This window comes from Pelodiscus sinensis, chromosome 19 (assembly GCF_049634645.1).
Source record: "Pelodiscus sinensis isolate JC-2024 chromosome 19, ASM4963464v1, whole genome shotgun sequence".
Lineage (NCBI taxonomy): Eukaryota > Metazoa > Chordata > Testudines > Trionychidae > Pelodiscus > Pelodiscus sinensis.
The window spans coordinates 17712413-17728767 of record NC_134729.1 but is presented as its reverse complement, the minus strand read 5'-3'; the positions used below and the strand labels follow the sequence as shown (position 1 = coordinate 17728767).

The 16355-nt window shown below is 50.3% G+C and overlaps 1 protein-coding gene across 7 annotated transcripts in view; it reads right to left on the bottom strand.

Moving 5' to 3' along the window:
• GNG7 (G protein subunit gamma 7) overlaps positions 1-16355 on the bottom strand; it is a 141902-nt gene that overhangs the window by 35534 nt on the left and 90013 nt on the right. Inside the window, exon 3 of one of the 7 annotated variants that reach the window (XM_075902741.1) lies at positions 3440-3842. The exons of the other annotated variants lie outside the window; for them this stretch is intronic. Within the exon in view, the coding sequence (XP_075758856.1) occupies positions 3679-3842 (164 nt within the window). The 3' untranslated portion in view covers positions 3440-3678. Of the gene's footprint in view, positions 1-3439; positions 3843-16355 lie in introns of those variants that run through there. 7 annotated transcript variants of the gene reach the window in all.

Genomic DNA, 16355 nt, shown 5'->3' with positions numbered 1-16355 from the left:
GTTCAGCTGAACTTGCAATATTGGGTGTTAAAAATATCTCCAGTGAGGGCGAGCAAGGCAGATACAGAAGTGTGCGCTGCTCGGAGAGTCACTGGCTGCAGCTGTGTAACCCACCCCCCTAGTGTGGGTCACTGTCCCATGCAGTGGCACTTAGACCACTTACCGTGAGAGAGATGAATAAGGGAGCTCTACAGCCTACGCTGAGAGCCAGCTGGCTTTTTGCTCAAGTGACAGAGGCTCCAGAGGTTCCTGGTTCAAATCCGCCCAGTGGCGGTTACAATTGCACGTTCACCCTCGCGGAAGAAGGAGACCTCGGGCCCCTCTAGAGTTATAGCACAAGTACTGCAGGGGGTTAAAGAACACAAGGCTGCTCCTGAACAAGTAGCCCAGAGCGTTTCTCGCTGTCTTGAGCCTGCTTCGGACTGCATCTCCCGCCAAACGGGAGCCAAAAACCTGCCAGCCCGCCGAGGACAAAATCCAAGCGTCTGATACGACAGTCTCTACTGAACCGCTGTATGGTGGCAGAGATCTCACATAAGGAAGTGTCTATGAATTTCAATGCAGTGTCTGCCCACAAAGGACATGATTTAATTTGGCGACACTCAGGGTTTGTGACATTGTAAAGGGCAAATGTTACACAGTTAATATTGACAACCTCTATTTTTAGAAGTAGATTTCATTCTGACCAGCCAAACTTGCACAACTACTACAGGCATATATTTCTTTTCTCAAGAATCTTCGACCTAGATTTCTCATACAGGAAGGGTCTTTTTCTTCATCTTGCAGACAGCAGCGCCTGGTCAGAGCAGGGTAAGCGCTGAGCCTCAAGCAGTGTTACAAAAGTCGGTGAACAAAGGTTGCTAATCTGTGTTCCATCACTGCCCAGCCATTACGTTCTTGTGTCTCAGGGCATGTCTACACAAACCACTGGTTCCACGGGCAGCAATCAATCCAGCAGGGGTTGATTTATCAGGTCTATAATTGACATGAAAAATCAACTGCCGAGCACCCTCCTGTCGACTCTGGTACTGCACCAGAATAAGTAGCAGGGGTGGAGTCGACGGGAGAGCGTCTTTCATCGACTTGCTGCAGTAAGTAGATCTAAATGTATCAATTTCAGCTACGTTATTCGCTTAGCTGAAATTCAGTAACTTAGTTCGATGGCCCACGGTGGCATTGGCCGTGCCTGCATGTCTGTCAGTGACACGATCACTTACTGGGTCAGAAAGGAGCGCTGAACATTGTGAGCACTGAACACCTGGGGCTACAAGAAGAGTAGGCCCAGGGATTTCAGTGCAGTTACGGATTTAAATAGGTTTGACACTATGATTGGTAAGTAACTGTCTCCAGCTCACATCACTCACTGTCATGTTCCCTGCTACTCAAGGCATAGATGCTGACTCCATGGGTCTTTGGGGGCTGGAGCACCCACAGGTAAAACCTGTAAAACCCACCAACACCAAGTTTCCTCTCACCCCAACCCTTCCCTCCGTGCTTCTCAGATGCTGATAACTCCCTCCTCTGCCAGCACTTCTGGAGTGCTGCAAACAGCTGATTCCCAGCATTCAAGCTCCAGGAGGAAGGGGGAGAAGTGGGAAGGAGGGTCCTTAGGGAGAAGGTGAGCTATGAGCCCTTTTGCTGGATTCACGCCCCATTCAGCCTTAAGCCATGCATGGCAGATTTTGGCAGCCTGGGGGGGGGGGGGGGGGAGGGAGAGATAGGACAAGAAGAACTGGACAGCATGGATCAGGGCAGGAAAGTGCAAACTCAGGGAAAAAGAGACAAGGGGAAAGAAATCAAGGCACAGAAAAAAACTGAAGTGAGGCACTGGAGGAAGACTCAAACTAAAGCCAGGACACAAGATTTTCTGCCGGTACAATTTGTCTATTCACACATTTGGTTACATTTCCCACCCAGAAGAGAGGATGTGAAGTGTTATCCACAGTGCTCTGGAAAGTTTGGGCACTTCTGCACAGTACAATTAAGGCAATTTCCCCTCCCATTAACACCACCTCACCTGTTAATTGCAACTCCTTGGAAGTTTGAAATGTGAGCTGTTCCCTGACATCATATGTGTTTACTTTGTGGTTGCAAGCTGCTCTCACGAATGTGGTGTTGAGTTCACTAAAAGATTTTCCCTTCACAACCAAAAGTGGCATGTTTTTTCTGATCACAGAAATCAGGAGGAAAAAAAGCAACCAAGATTTTGGGTCCAACAATTTTGATGTGACATCTTTAACATCACACTGTCTTTGAGACCTATGGTATTCAAAAACTTATTATATTGGCTACCCCTTTCACACAGCAAGCCTCTGAGTGTGACATACATAAATAAAACATGGGGGGCATAATTTAATTTTAATGGAAGTTTGAGGGTATCTGGCCCTGGGAACTGACAACTCGTAACACCCAGGTAACCACTCTGCAACTTCCTCGAGGGATCATGATTCCCAGTGTGAGAACCCCTGCTACAGGGCCACTGGACTGTGAGTTTGTTTGAAAGTAGGTTTGTATCAGAAACGAAGGAGCATATGTACAGTACACACAGGAATTATGGCTGTCAAGCAATTAAAATTAATTGCAGTTAGTCCCATGAGTGATCGGGTTAACAACACAATTTAAATATTTTTGGACCTTTTCTACATTTTCAAATGTATTGCTTTCCACACAGAAGCAAAGGGAACAGCGCTCACTTCATTTTTAATTACACCGGAAAAAGCAAAACACTGTTTTCTTCAGCTCCCTGTAGCACAATCTCGATCACAAAACCTTCAGCAGGGGTGACTGACGAGGAAGGGCATGGGGGAGCACTGGCCATGTGACCACCCATCATGTGACTCCTCCCCCTGCCATCCCTAACCCAAGGGAGGGTCCGATCCCACCTCTTCCCACTGCTGCTCTGCTCCTCCCCAACCCTGCCCCACTCACTTGGCCTGGGGAACGAGCAGGGGCCTGGGGCCAGCAGCAGCGCAAAGCAGAGGGACACTCCCTCGCCCACTCTGCTTCACTGGCTCCTGGCTGTATTGCTTCCCTTCTGGCTGGTGCATGCAGGGCGCAATCCCACCCCCCACTCCGAGTCACATGGACAGGGGCTGGGGGAACAGAGCTGCATCGCCAATGAGTGTGGGTGCCACCCTTCCCCCTCCCCCCCGCTAATCCCCTGGGCTGCACACAGGCTCTGGTCCCTTGCCCCTCCTGCCCATGGTGTTTTGGGGGGAGTCACCCCGGAGCTTTCAGGTGTAGAATTAGGCACAAACACCTGCATTCAAGAAGAAAACAAAGTAAAACTTTAGGTCTCCAAGTCCCCTCAGTCCTACGTCTTGTTTGAGCGATTGGCTGAACAAGTTTAGTTAAATTGTGCAGAAGATGCTGCTGCCCCCTTCTTGTCTACAAGGTCACCTGAAAGTGAGGCTGTTGCTGGTGTCGCAAAGTATTTACCTGCCAGAGGCACTGAAGAGCCATATATCCCATCATGCTTCAACATCACTCCAGAGGGCAGGTTCCGCCCGACAACGATCCAAAGCAGAGCCTGCGCACGCATGTTCCTTTTCATCAGCTGAATCAGATGCCACCACCAGCCGGCTGATTTTCTTCTCTGGTGGTTTGAGTTCTGTAGTTTTCACGCTGGACTGTTTCTCCTTTACGGCTCCTGAAAGCATGCTCCATCCCTCATCTCGCTCAGATTTTGGCAGGCATTTCAGATTCTTCAGCCTTGGGTCGAGAGCTGTGCCTATCGTTAGATAACTCTCGCTGGTACCTTCTCCGCGTTGTGTCAAATCTGCTACGCAAGTGTTTGAAAAACAAGTGCTGGGTCATCATCTGAGACTGAGACTTTGTGAAATCTATGGCAGAATACGGGTAAAACAGCAGGTGACACACAGCTCTCCCCCTAGGAGTTCAGTCACAAATTTAATTCATGCGTTTTCGTTAAATGAGCATCATCGGCAGTGAAGCATGTCCTCTGAAATGGTGGCTAAAGCATGAAAGGGCATAGGAACAATTCGCACGTCTGGCACGTACACACCTTGCAACATGGGCTACTAAACTGTCACGTGAATCTCTGGTCTCTCTTTCAAGTGACACTGTCGATAAGAAGTGGTGAGCGTGAACGTCAACAAACATGTCTGTCTTAAGTGGCTGACCAAGAAATAAAACTGAGTGGTCTTGGAGGCTCTAAAGTTTTACATTGTTTTGTTTTGGAGTGCAGCTATGTAACAACATTTTACTTTTGTAAGTTGCGCTGTCACAACAGGGAGATTGCACTGTAGTACTTGTGTGAGGCAAATTGAAAAATATTTCTTGTATTGTTTTTACAGTGCAACCATCTGTAATCAATAATTATCTATGTATTTTAGAAGTGTGCATATCTGTGCATCCATCTGATCAAGAACTCCTCCTAGACAGTGAGAGCTAGGACCATCAGAATCGGGATACAGCTTCCTCTTCGCCGAACTTAAAACAAGGTCTGGGTTTGGTTGTGCCAGGAAAACAAGATGTGCCTGGAATGGGATTGTTTTCCCACAATATGGAAAGGAAGGGGGCTGCTAGGACCACAGCTGGGCGACCACACCACTATCCCCCTACCACCCTGTCACAGAGGGAGTCCAAGCCGCCAGCACTGGCCCAGTGTGGCCCCAGGAGCCACTGCAGCTGGCCCAGTATGGCCCTCCCCACCACAGGTAGACCTTGTGAGCGCCTCAGACTTACCAGCCCCTGCCCTGAGTCCCCCATCCCCAACCCCTTGCCTAACTCCTGCACCCACACCCCCTATCCTCAGCTCCCCTCCCCCCCCCGTGATTCGTGCGCGCGCGCGCGCGCACACACACACACACACACACACACACACAGAGTAAGGACCCAAGCAAGGCTGAGTACATCTTCTAGTAATAATGATATAAATGATATACATTATGCACTGGATACTTTGTATCCTGTGTTGTAACAAATCAATATATTTGACAATTTATAAAAACCATCCAAAATAGTTAATGTTTCAATTTGTATTCTGCTGTTTACCAGCACCATTAAACCTGTGATGAGTCACAATTTTTGAGTTAGTCACATGTGATTAATGGACTGCTCTAACAGGAACCCTTCTGATAAAATCAACTGCTTCAGAGGCCTTTCCTTGAAGAGCATGGAGCAAATGTCATTGATTTCTTACTTAAGAGCAGCCTCTTCATACAACGTGCTATTTCTACTACAGCTGCACTTGTTTAAGTTAACCAAGCTATGCTGTGCAAATACAGTGACAGTTTCTTTACTATTGACTTCACGTGCAACATGGGACAGTCCCAAATTGTCAGATGTTCATTTCACAGGCTGTGAAACCCAACTAAGAGGGTGGTGGGATCATATCAGAAGGCATTCTGGGAAAAGAACAATGGAGACTTCTGCCTTACGCCAGAACAGTTACACACATCTCTCGTGTCATTTGGGGGCACTCTCCCGTCCCTTGACACCAGCTTTTTCAATCTAGGAGAAGCAAAAGACAACAAAGAATTCTGGGGAGGGGACAGTAAGTGAGCATGTAAAGAATTCTGGGAAAGATGCAGATTTCGAGGTAAGCATTTTTCAAGTGGCACAATTAATTTCCAAGGAACCATAGGAATCAATTAAAAGACAGCAGCAATAGCCTCTCTGTTAACACCCTTGTGGCAGGGACACTGTAAACAGCACGAACTGAGGTGAACAAGTTCTTGAAAACAAGGTGGCAAGACAGTCTGTTTCTAAAGGAATTTACATATTGCAAAACAGACTTGGAAATGTACCAGACTTTGCTGAAAAGCTATGGGCAAGACATCCAGATACCAGTGAAAATTACTGCAAGCAGTGCAAGATGGGCAGTTTCCATTTTCTAACCTAACCCCGCGAATCACAGAGTCCCCCAGCCTGTGTCATGACACTTGCCATTCTGGTAGATTCAGCATCTCAGATGGCAGCACAAAGTGCTATTTAAAGCTACTAATTAGGAAGACAGTGATTCAAGACAGAATTAAGCAATCAGCTTGCCCCGGAAATCATTCAGCCTCTGTGAACATTGACAGGGAAACTGCTGGCACCTGTAACAAGCCATATTTGAATGCTTCCTTCACTAGCCCTAGCTCCCCGACTTGTACAGCTGACAGGGCTTTACAAAGACAAAAGAGAGTCTTCAAAAAGCGGAGCCTGGGGCCTTGTCCACACTGGGAAAAGTAGGCTCCATAATTCCCCACTGATGGTTTTGAAAAGCCCAACCCGTAAGGCGTTGAGTTCCGCAAGCCCTTCCCCAGTATCGATTTGTTAATCTGGGGCTGTCTGCCCAAACGAAGGCAGGAACAGGGAGTGATGCGCAGCGTGCCGGAGAGGAAACAGCATTTTGCAAAATATGTCAAACCGGCTCCAGACTTATACAGAAAGACAAAGGACAAATCACTGAGCGTTCTGGGCACCAGTGACTAGTACCCACAGAAGGGCACAGCCCCCCGGCACGTGTGTGTGAGTAGCCCCACAACGTTTCAGTGCTCCTAAGCCCAGCCAAAGGAAGCAGAAAGAGCCTGCCTGCTGCTTTCTTATAAATCTCTGATTCACCGGCATTGCGAGGTGACCTTTGCTTATCGGGTTTCAATCTCACTCAGCAGCAATCGCTCCCCCAGTAACGTTCACAGAGCCACCAAACACCCTGTGTGTGCTCCCCTTTCCCCCTTGCAGGCCTGGCTTCACGTTCAATCCCCGCCTAAGCCTCCTGCAGCTCCTTCCGGTGCAGCCCCGCAGCGCGCTCTGGAAAGCCTTGCATCACAACCGTCCCACGGGAATCAACGCGACGCCAAGGAGAGCAGTGGCCATGCCACAAAGAAGTCCGGTTGCGTGCTTCACCCTTCCCCCACCCAGGGTCGGTTGGGTTTAGATTGTAGGGCTCTTTTGAACAGGGATCATCCACTGCTCTGCACCGCACCTTGCATAACCGGGGGCCAATCTTTGTTGGCCTGTAGGTAGCACAGCACAGCAGCAGTAATTAACACGTAATAGGCATTCATTAAGGACACCGAAAAAGCAGATCACCTGTAAACATCACTTTCTATGCAAGTTAGTTCTCTGGAAGTGGCTGGAGGTGTTTGCTTTCCATGACATCTGAAGGAGAAACTGTGGTTGGCATCTCCCCCTAATGGTATGACAGGAGAATTCTTTTCAGATGTGTCCTAGCAGTGCCTAGAGGTGTGGGGCCCAGAAGAGCCCCCACTCCCAGTGCCCCAGGCATGGAGCCCAGGGCAATGTCCCCCACACCACACACCTACCACTGCCTCCTGCTCCTTTCTACCACTGTTTCACACTTGGCCCAAGCCCCGCCCCTGCCCCCTCATTGCATCCCTCCCCCAAGCATCACAATTACCAGGGGTGGGGGTGGGGGTGGGGGGTTGCATGGGGCGTGGCAGCAGCGGTCACAGCCCCCCTACACTCAATGCAGCGACAGGAGTTGGAACGACCCAGCAGCCTGCTCTGCTCCACTCCACTGTGATGGGGGGAAGCAGAGCGCAGGCAGGCAGAGCAGGCTGCCGGATTGCTGTGGTGAGCGCAGGGGGGCCCAACCCCTGCTGCTGCCCCACACCAGGCCCCCTGGCTACGCCCTGGTCTGCCCTGGGCCCTGCCCATAGTACGGTCGAGATGCCCCCCCAAAGTTCAGGGCCTGGGGTGGCCGCCTCAAACCGACCTGTGAAGGGATGGCTCTGACTCGAGGCCCCAGCTGATACCAGGGTCCCACTAGTAACACAGAGGCAATCCCTGCCTCCAGCAGCTTGTACTAGAGATGAACAAGGCAGAAGGGGGTGGCCAAACGGGGAGGGAGTGAGCTGGCCATGGTCACCCAGCAGCTCAGTAGCAGAGCTGGGAACAGAACCACGGTCTCCTGAATCCCAGTCCAGCGCCTTAGCCACTGGGTTGGTTTGCCATGCCCCAAGCCAGGCCCCCGCAATGGGGAAGCACGGTGCTAAGGGTCAGGCAAGGTGCCCTGGGAGTCTGACAATAGGTTTGGTTTTTAGTCTACTGGCAACCTCTTTCACAAGCACACTCCTCTGCAGGCTCCCTTACTCGCATCCAGCGAGCACAGAAACGACTTCTCGTGCACAGTCTGAAGCGGCTTCGCCCCGTTCAGCGCCAGCTCCTGTTCATGTCTCCAGAAGTGTGCTTGACCTTTAGAAGCAGCCCCATTACAGGAGCACTAGCAGCACTACTGCCTTTGTTCATGTGGCACAAAACAAACCCGAGCAGGCCTGTGGCCACTGCTTTCACTCCCTTGAACCTTGGTTTCAGCAGGGCTAGGTCTGCAGAGGGCACAAATGAGGTGCCCACAAGGACTCAAAATAGATTTGCAGGGAAGCCAAGAGCCCTTAATTAAGTCAGCAGCATGCAAGTCAAGAGGAGGAGACTTGTTCCCTAACCCAGATGGAAATGCAGCTTGATGGACTGGATGACTCCTTTGCGCTTGTTTCATCCATCAAAGGAGTTACAGTGCCGCATGTGACTGCAGTGTCTGTGTAGCTGTTTGCACGGAAGCCTGGGTCTTCTGGTAACTCTGATGACTGCAACATCATGTGAGGATTTGCAACCGAGGAGCAACTCCCACATGGACCATGGATTCTGTTGGGCAGGGAAAGGAAGCAGAAAGTTGCTTTCTTTTGTCTCTATTACAGGAAGTCACATCACATGGCCTTGGAATGGGTTCAGAAGCTGAGCTAAGGACTGGGGAGTTGTAACCAATTTAAAAGAGTTCCAGTCAGAGGGAGAGAGAGAGAGAAGAGAGAGAGAAAAAAAAAAAGAGACACTGACGAATTACACAGCAGGTTATACAAGGAGAGAAACAAGTAATCTGCATGTAAGAGCTGACCTTCAGCTTACTCATTTTTGTAGAGCTGCACGTGTTTGGAAGATCTAGTACACTAGAATATCAATCCATTCAAACTTCTCCCAGCTTCATGCAGAATGCTCTAGAGTAGGCAATCCATGTTGTAACACAGGGATCCTCAGGTCTGGCCCCCCACTTGCCAGGATCCGGCCCCTGAGGCTCAGGGATCCCCCTACCAGCCACCCATGGGGCTGGAGCACACAAAATCTACCAGCGCTCTGGTGTGCAAGGGGACCGTGGGGAGGGTCTTTTTCCTTCTCAGACAGGAGCCTCTCACTTTGCTTCTCACTTGTGTGCAGCCCCCAACTGATTTTTCTGTGGGCCAGCAGCCCCCAGCCCAAAAAAGGTTCCCCACCCCGGCTATAATAGACGCCATGTTAGTGAGTGTTCCGCAAAAACACTCAAAATGAAAACAGTCATATTGACCTGACCTATAAACCAGTACACCTTGAGAACTGCTTTATACCACGCAGCAATTTCTCTGTGTACAGTACACATCCCAAATGAGGCTATTCATCCAACACTGACACAGAACTGCTACCAGCAGCAGCATGATAAAAAAACCCTTTATTCTCCTCCCTCCCCCACCACAACTTAACCTGAAAGCACTTAATAGGATGTTCTAGATTAGCACTATTCCCTTATCTGCCAGCATTGGCTCTAACTTGATGGATGCTGAGTTGCAGTTAGAAAGAGAAAGACCTAAGCTGAGGGAGAAGAGAAAGAATAATCAAAGCAGGGTAGATTTAAATCAATTTAGATCACTTCTCTGTTTACTGATTTAAATCCTTATCAGAAATGCTACTGAATCTACTTCTACATTTGTACTTTCTATTTATTTTCCTAAAGGAAGGTTCATTCTCATTGGCTGGTAACCATTAAGACCCGCTTATCTGCAGCCAAATATAGACTTTACATCAGATTGGGTACTTTTGCTGACGCTGTCTATACACATTTATTTACGCAATTAATGTGCCCGGGATAAATGGATACACTGAACAGCAACAGGTCACCAGGCCCAGATGGGATCCCCCAAGAGTTCTGAAGGAACACGAACATGAGGCGGCAGAACTATTCCCTGTGGGGTGCAACCGGTCATTTGAACCGGCATCAGCACCAGGTGCCCGGAGGACAGCGAATGTGATGGAGGCAATCATGGCTATTTCCAGGCTGCTGAGCCTAATTTCAGTGCCAGGCAAATTGGTTGGAACTAGGGATGTAAGTGGGTAGTCGCACATCCGATAAGCAAATGTAACTCCACTAGTTGCTTCCCCACCCTTGTTGCCTCTAGCAGAGAGAGGCAGCAAAGGGCAGGGGCATGGGCGGGGGCGGGGGCGGGGCTGGTAAAGCCAGCTCTCCCCTGCACCATCTCTGCGGGGGGCCAAGGGAGGCCAGAGGCACAGAGGGAAATGGCGTGAGCCAGTCCTGGACGCCATGAACAGGGGCTGGTGCTGGAGCAGTCTTTGTTTGCAGCAGCCAGGGCTGGCCATGGACAGGGGTTGGGTCACAGCCCCTGCCCACGGCCAGCCCTGGAGGCACGAACAGGGTTGTCCACTGGGAACAGAGGCTGCTGGACTCAGCGCGAGCTGGGACCGAGCAGTCCCGGCGTGTGTCAATCACTGAACCTATGCATTTTAAATGTAGTAAGAGCCCAGCTGCAGTGGCTCTCGCTACATTTAAAATGGAGAGCCGTAGCGCAGGGGGCTCTGGAGGCGGCACGAGCCAGGACTGCTCAGAGCTGCGGCTCTGCAGGGGCGCTTATCGACTCGTTGTACAGTCGATACAAATTGTATGGACTATACAATTAGTCTAGCCAAATCGCATTTTAATGTCCTTCGCTGGAACGATAGCAAAGCACAGAAAGATCATACAGATGAAGAAGATTTGCAGGGGAAGAGTCAATACAGCTTTTTGAAAAGACAATCTCGCGCCTCGCCAATCTATTGGAATTCTTTAAGGGGGAGGAGTCAACAAATATGTGGACAAGAGCAATCTAGTGGCGGTACTTGGACTACAAGAAGGCCTTTGACTAGGTCCCTCACCAAACTGTCATGGGATAAGAGGGAAACCCTCTCATGGCTCAGCAACTAGTTAAAAAACAGGAAACAAGGGGATAGCAGTAAATGGTCAGTTTCAGAATGGAGCGATGTGAAGAGTCTCCTAGGGATCTGTGGTGTTCAACATTCATAAATAATCTGGAAGAAGGAGTGATCAGTGAGGGGGAAGTCTGTAGAGGATACAAACTTACTCGAAACAACGGGTGGTCCTGCGGCACCTTAGACACTGACCAAACCAGATAGAATTAGGAGCTTTTGTGGGCAAAACCACTTCATCAGATGGTCGTCGGCAGTGTTCCCTCTAAGCAGTGAGGATTCATCCGCCCACCCAGGCAGCGGTTCAGGGCTCCATGCAGGAGCTGACTGACTGGGTGGGCTTATGAATCACCAGAGAAGCTAGGCAGCTTGGAGGGAACACCGATGATCGCCGTCTGATGAAGAGGTTTTGCCCACAAAAAGCTCAGCATCTGTTTTGCTTCTCCAGTGTCACAGGACCACTCGGTTTTAAAGTTACAGACTAACATGATGACCCTTCAGAGATTTTTTTTTTAAACTCTGAACAGTTTAAGTCCAAAGCAGACTGCCAAGAGCCACAAAGGAATCTCACAAAACTAGACGTTTCAGCAGGGAGAGACATAATTAAGGGAGATACGAGAGAAGTCTTTAAAATCTTGACTGGTGGGAAGAAATTGAACAGGGAAGCTAATTTTAGGGTGTGTCTGTCTGCGAGTCTGTTCAGGAACTCCTCCTAAGCAGTAAGGGACAGGGCCACCAAATTCGGCAGGCAGCTTCCTCTTCTCCTAACTTGAAGCAAGGTCCGGGGTTGGCTGTGCCAGGAGAACCGGAAGCCCCAGGAAAAGGACAGTTTTCCATACCGTGCAAAGGGAGGGGCTGCTGTTTGGAGGGATGTGATAGGAGAGTGGCCACCAGGGGGCCCCCCCCACATTTCAAGACAACATGGGGGAAGGGCGTGCTAAAGGCTGGGGCTAGGCCGCTGAGCCCTGCTCTCCCTCCGGTCAGCCTGCATGACAAGGTGGGCCCTGGAGGCTGGGGCCAGCCCTAGGCCCTCCCCCACTCCCAGCCTGCAGACTGCAAGGGGCCCCTGGAGGCCTTCCTGCAGACCACCAGGGCAGGGGACAGCACTGCAGGCTGGGGGAAGCTCCCAGAGTCTGTCCCTCTCCCCCCGCCCCACAGTGCAGAGAGCCTGCAAATCATGGCGGGGCTAAGGGAGCCTCCCCCCGTCCAGGACAGGCTGCAGGAAACTGGGGCCACTAGAGGTCATGACTGGCCCCTGGAGCTTCGTCCCCCCACCTCCCGGACAGGCTGCAGGCCATGGGCTGGGGCTGTCCCTCAGCCTCAGTCCCCCACCCCTGTCAGGCTGTGGGCTGAGGCCAGTCTACGCAGCCCCAGCCTCCTGGATGAGCTGTTGCCACAGCAGCACCACCCTCGCCGGCCCCAGTAAGTTCTCCCCAGCCTCCTCATTCCCTGCCCTTGGCCCCTTGCTCAGAGTCCTGCACCCCTACCCCATGCCTGAACCCCCTTTTCCCATTCCCCGGCCCTATACAATCGTGTAAGGAAAGCAGGCACAATTTCCCCTTCATTTACAAAAACCGACCCCCGAACACCACTGCAGGCAAGGCCCCGAGCTACGTCGTCCGCACCTGCTAGCGCAGTCCCTGTCATTACAAGAACCCATGGAATTCATACGCAGCAGGTTTAATCACAGAAGAAAGCGCTTCCATCCCGCAATGCAGCCAGCCTGCAGCGATCACTGCCAGGGGACGGTATGGAGGCCAAAGCTATACCTGGATTCAGAGCAGGATGGCCCACCAATGATTGCCAATGACCCTGGGCCGGGTGCAAGCCCACGAGCTGCGTGTCTGACTGCCGGATTCTGGGACTGGATGGCAGGTGACGCATTTCTTGACTACTGCCTGGACTCCACACAGCGCTGCTGCTTTGAATCACCACGTGGAGCCTGACGCCGGGCTCTCTGAGGCGTTTCAAAGCAGCACCAGCCTATGCACTCAGAGTCCCCAGCTGACCCCGAGCTCCATGCGGCGCTGCCAGTTTGAAATGCTGCGGGGAGCTCAGGGCCAGAGGGGGACTCCCCGCAGCGCTTTCGTCTTTGAGGTGCAGCAATAGCTCTGGGGCGGTTTCTACACTTCAAAGGCAGAAGCGCCCTTATCGACTAATCGAAGTCGATGCAAATTGCATTGACTATTCAATTAGCCAATTAATTTGAATTTAACATCCCTATATTGGACTAGCTGGACCAACAGTCTGAACCAGCATGGCCGTTCTTATGTAGCTTACTACATCAAATTCTTAATTTCTACACTATGTTAGTAAGTGGTGAATGATGCAGTTCTTATTTAATAGATTTTATTGGGATTTGTGTCCAGTTGCATTTGGATGGAAACTGAAATGCAATTAAAATGTACAAAAACAGGCCTTTTAAAATTAGTTCTTTAAAAATAGTTTTTAAGTGTGCAAAGATGCATACCAAGTTTATCCAAATCTATTCTGTATTTAACTAAATATTAACTATTGAAAATGAACTGTCTCTGTTCACCATGGGACCAGATTTGCAAAGGCACCTAAAGCTGCAGATAGAAGCCTAGCAGGATTTTTAAAGGCGCCTATATTTTGGTACTTGATAAAATCCTATTCTGCGTCTCATGTCCTTCAAGATCTAGTAGATCTCTTCCTCTCAAACCTGCCTTTATTCCTTGATTTGAACCGGGAAAACGAACTGTTCTGCTTCTTAAACTGCCATCGGGTTCTCAACTTTGAATGAATTAGTCCAAGTGAAGAAAGTATTCTCTCTGCACCCATTGGCTGAGCTGAACCCAGAAGTAATTAAGATAAAAGATTTTCTGCACTTCAGGCACTCAACGTACTTGCATTTGGAAAAAAATTAACAACCAGCATTCACTCCACTGTAACAACTGAAAATATAGATACTTAATGCAGCATGTGACATCGTGATGTTATTTGCGATGCTTGAGTTGAGCTAAAAAATTAAAGCTGTTCCCCATGCATACATTTTATATAGAAGAGCAGCACCCGTTTACTTATCTGGAAGGCAGATGCACCACATTTACTTTATTAATTGATTAATTTCAAATCTAGTTTTGAACAGGTTTACTTTTCTAAAAACAAAATCTCATTTAAATACAGAAATCCTGATCTAAATAAAACGAAGGGATTGATTTAATAAACAATTGTTTACCTTTCCTGGGAAACCTGTCTCTCTCTCAGCCAAAAATCCATGCGCCAATCACTGTAGAAAATAGATTCCAGCCTAGGCATCTGTAGGTGTCTCGGCAACCAATTTATCTGGCCCTTGGCAAGAAACAGTGGTGCATGACCTCCTGTCAGCGTCACGACCCAGTGCTAATCTCAGAGGCACAGTATGGTTTCTAGTGAAGATTCAGTGTGGAGCTACCAAAAAAGGACTGTTCTGAGCCGTAGAGAGGGGAGCTTTTCAGTACAAGGAAGATTGATCATCGGCTAATGAGGGAATTAATACAAGCTTGTCTCAGCTCGGAGTTGTTTCAAATTCACTCTGATTAACCCCCCACGAGTGGATCCTTATTCCACAATAAATCTTTGTCATTTTAAATTCACTTGCTACCTTAGTGAGAAAACATTTCCGTGTGTAGCTAAGTACTTGGACTCTACCTACCCAGCCTTAAATCTGCTAAAAATAATTACATCCCACTGCCTCAGCTCCAAAGAAAGTTTACATAAGAGCAGATTGACAGGGATTTAAATGTGTTCCAAAAATTTAAATACCTCCTTCACATTACTACAAAGCCACCAAATTTAGATCCTACTTTGCCTAGCAAGTGGCTGACTTGAGGCAAAACAATTCACTCTGCATTGTTCTTGTTGCAACTTCAGGCTTAAATAAAACTGGACACAAAAGTCTAATTCAGTGGAGGGCTACCATTGGCCTGAGGGTGACAGATGGCCCACTGGGGTTGTGTGTGCAGCTTGTAAGACATTGTTTCTCAGTGCCCACGAGCAACAAGCCCGCTGGTTTCCATCCACGTCATTTTGTTCCCCACCAGGATTACCAAAGCAACACGCACGTAAAACAAAGGCGGGTGAAGGTGAGTTCTGACCGCACGCTCCGTTGACAGTTGAGAGCTGCACGCTCCCTCTGCAGCCAGTCACAGCGCTGCTACGGTTCAGCCAACACTCCCTGCTAACTCTAGGCCAATGGACCCCAACCAGTAGATTGGGATCTACTGGTAGATTTTGGAGCCTTTGACAGGTGATCCTGACAGGTTTGGCCGGGAGGCTGTCAAGTGCTGGCCCTTCATCTGCTGCTCCTGCCCTCTGCCTTGGAGCTGCCCCCCACCCATGGGAGTCTCTTGCTTGCTGCACAGGGTACAGGAAGAAGAGGAGGGGGTGCTGATGTCAGGGTGACCCTCCACCCACCCTGTCTCCCATCTCCACAGAGCAGAGGGAGCAGGGATGGAGGAAGTCTGCTGGCTGCTTTTGGGAGTAGGGGGTGAGCCTGCCTTAGTCCCCTGCACCACCACCCAGAAGCCACCTGTGGTAAGTGGTGCCCAGCTGAAGCCCACATCCGAACCCACAACCAGCCCCAGTCCTGAACCTCTCTTGCACCCTGTGACGGCGCGTCGGGGGTCCCCCGTCTCCTGCACCCCCGGAATGGCACGAACAGACTCCACCAGCCAGTAGAATAGAGGTGGTTTATTGCATCTTCAGGATACAGCACAGCACAGATGTCATCAGGTTACAGGACAGGCCTAGGATGCCTCAGCCCCCCTTGAGATGGGGGGAGGTCTTGGCTTCTAAACCCCCCAGCCTGTTGCTGAGGCTGCTTCCTCCATCCTCCCAGACAGAAACTAACCCACCCTCCTCCAGCCCTGCCCCCCAGCCAGGGCAGCATCCACCTTCCTTTGTTCCTCTCCATGGGGGTTAGCTGGTCAGACCGGTTGCGAGATCCCTTTGCATAATGATCCATCCCTGTCCTTCTTGGCTGTGGTACTGGCGGCAGCCAGTGGGGGTTACCACAGACCCATAGAAACCAGCAAGTTCCCCCCCACTACGTCACACACCCCAAACTCCTGCCCTAGCCCTGAGTCCCCCCGCACCCAACCCCCTCTCCGCCCCGGAGCCTGCACCCTGAACCCCCCTGGCTGCTCAACTACCTCAGCTCAGAACCTCTCCCACACTCCAGATCCTTTAGCCCAAGATCAGAGTCCCTATTCCCCCTCCCGCACCCCTGACCTCTGTCCCCATCCCGATAAAACTGAGTGAGAATGGGGGAGGGAGGAAGGGAGGATGGAGTGAGCAGGGGGTGGGGCCTTGGAGAAGGGGCACGAAGGAGGCAGGGCAAGGGTGTTTGGGTTTGAGGTAGATCCTGCATTGCACTTAAATTC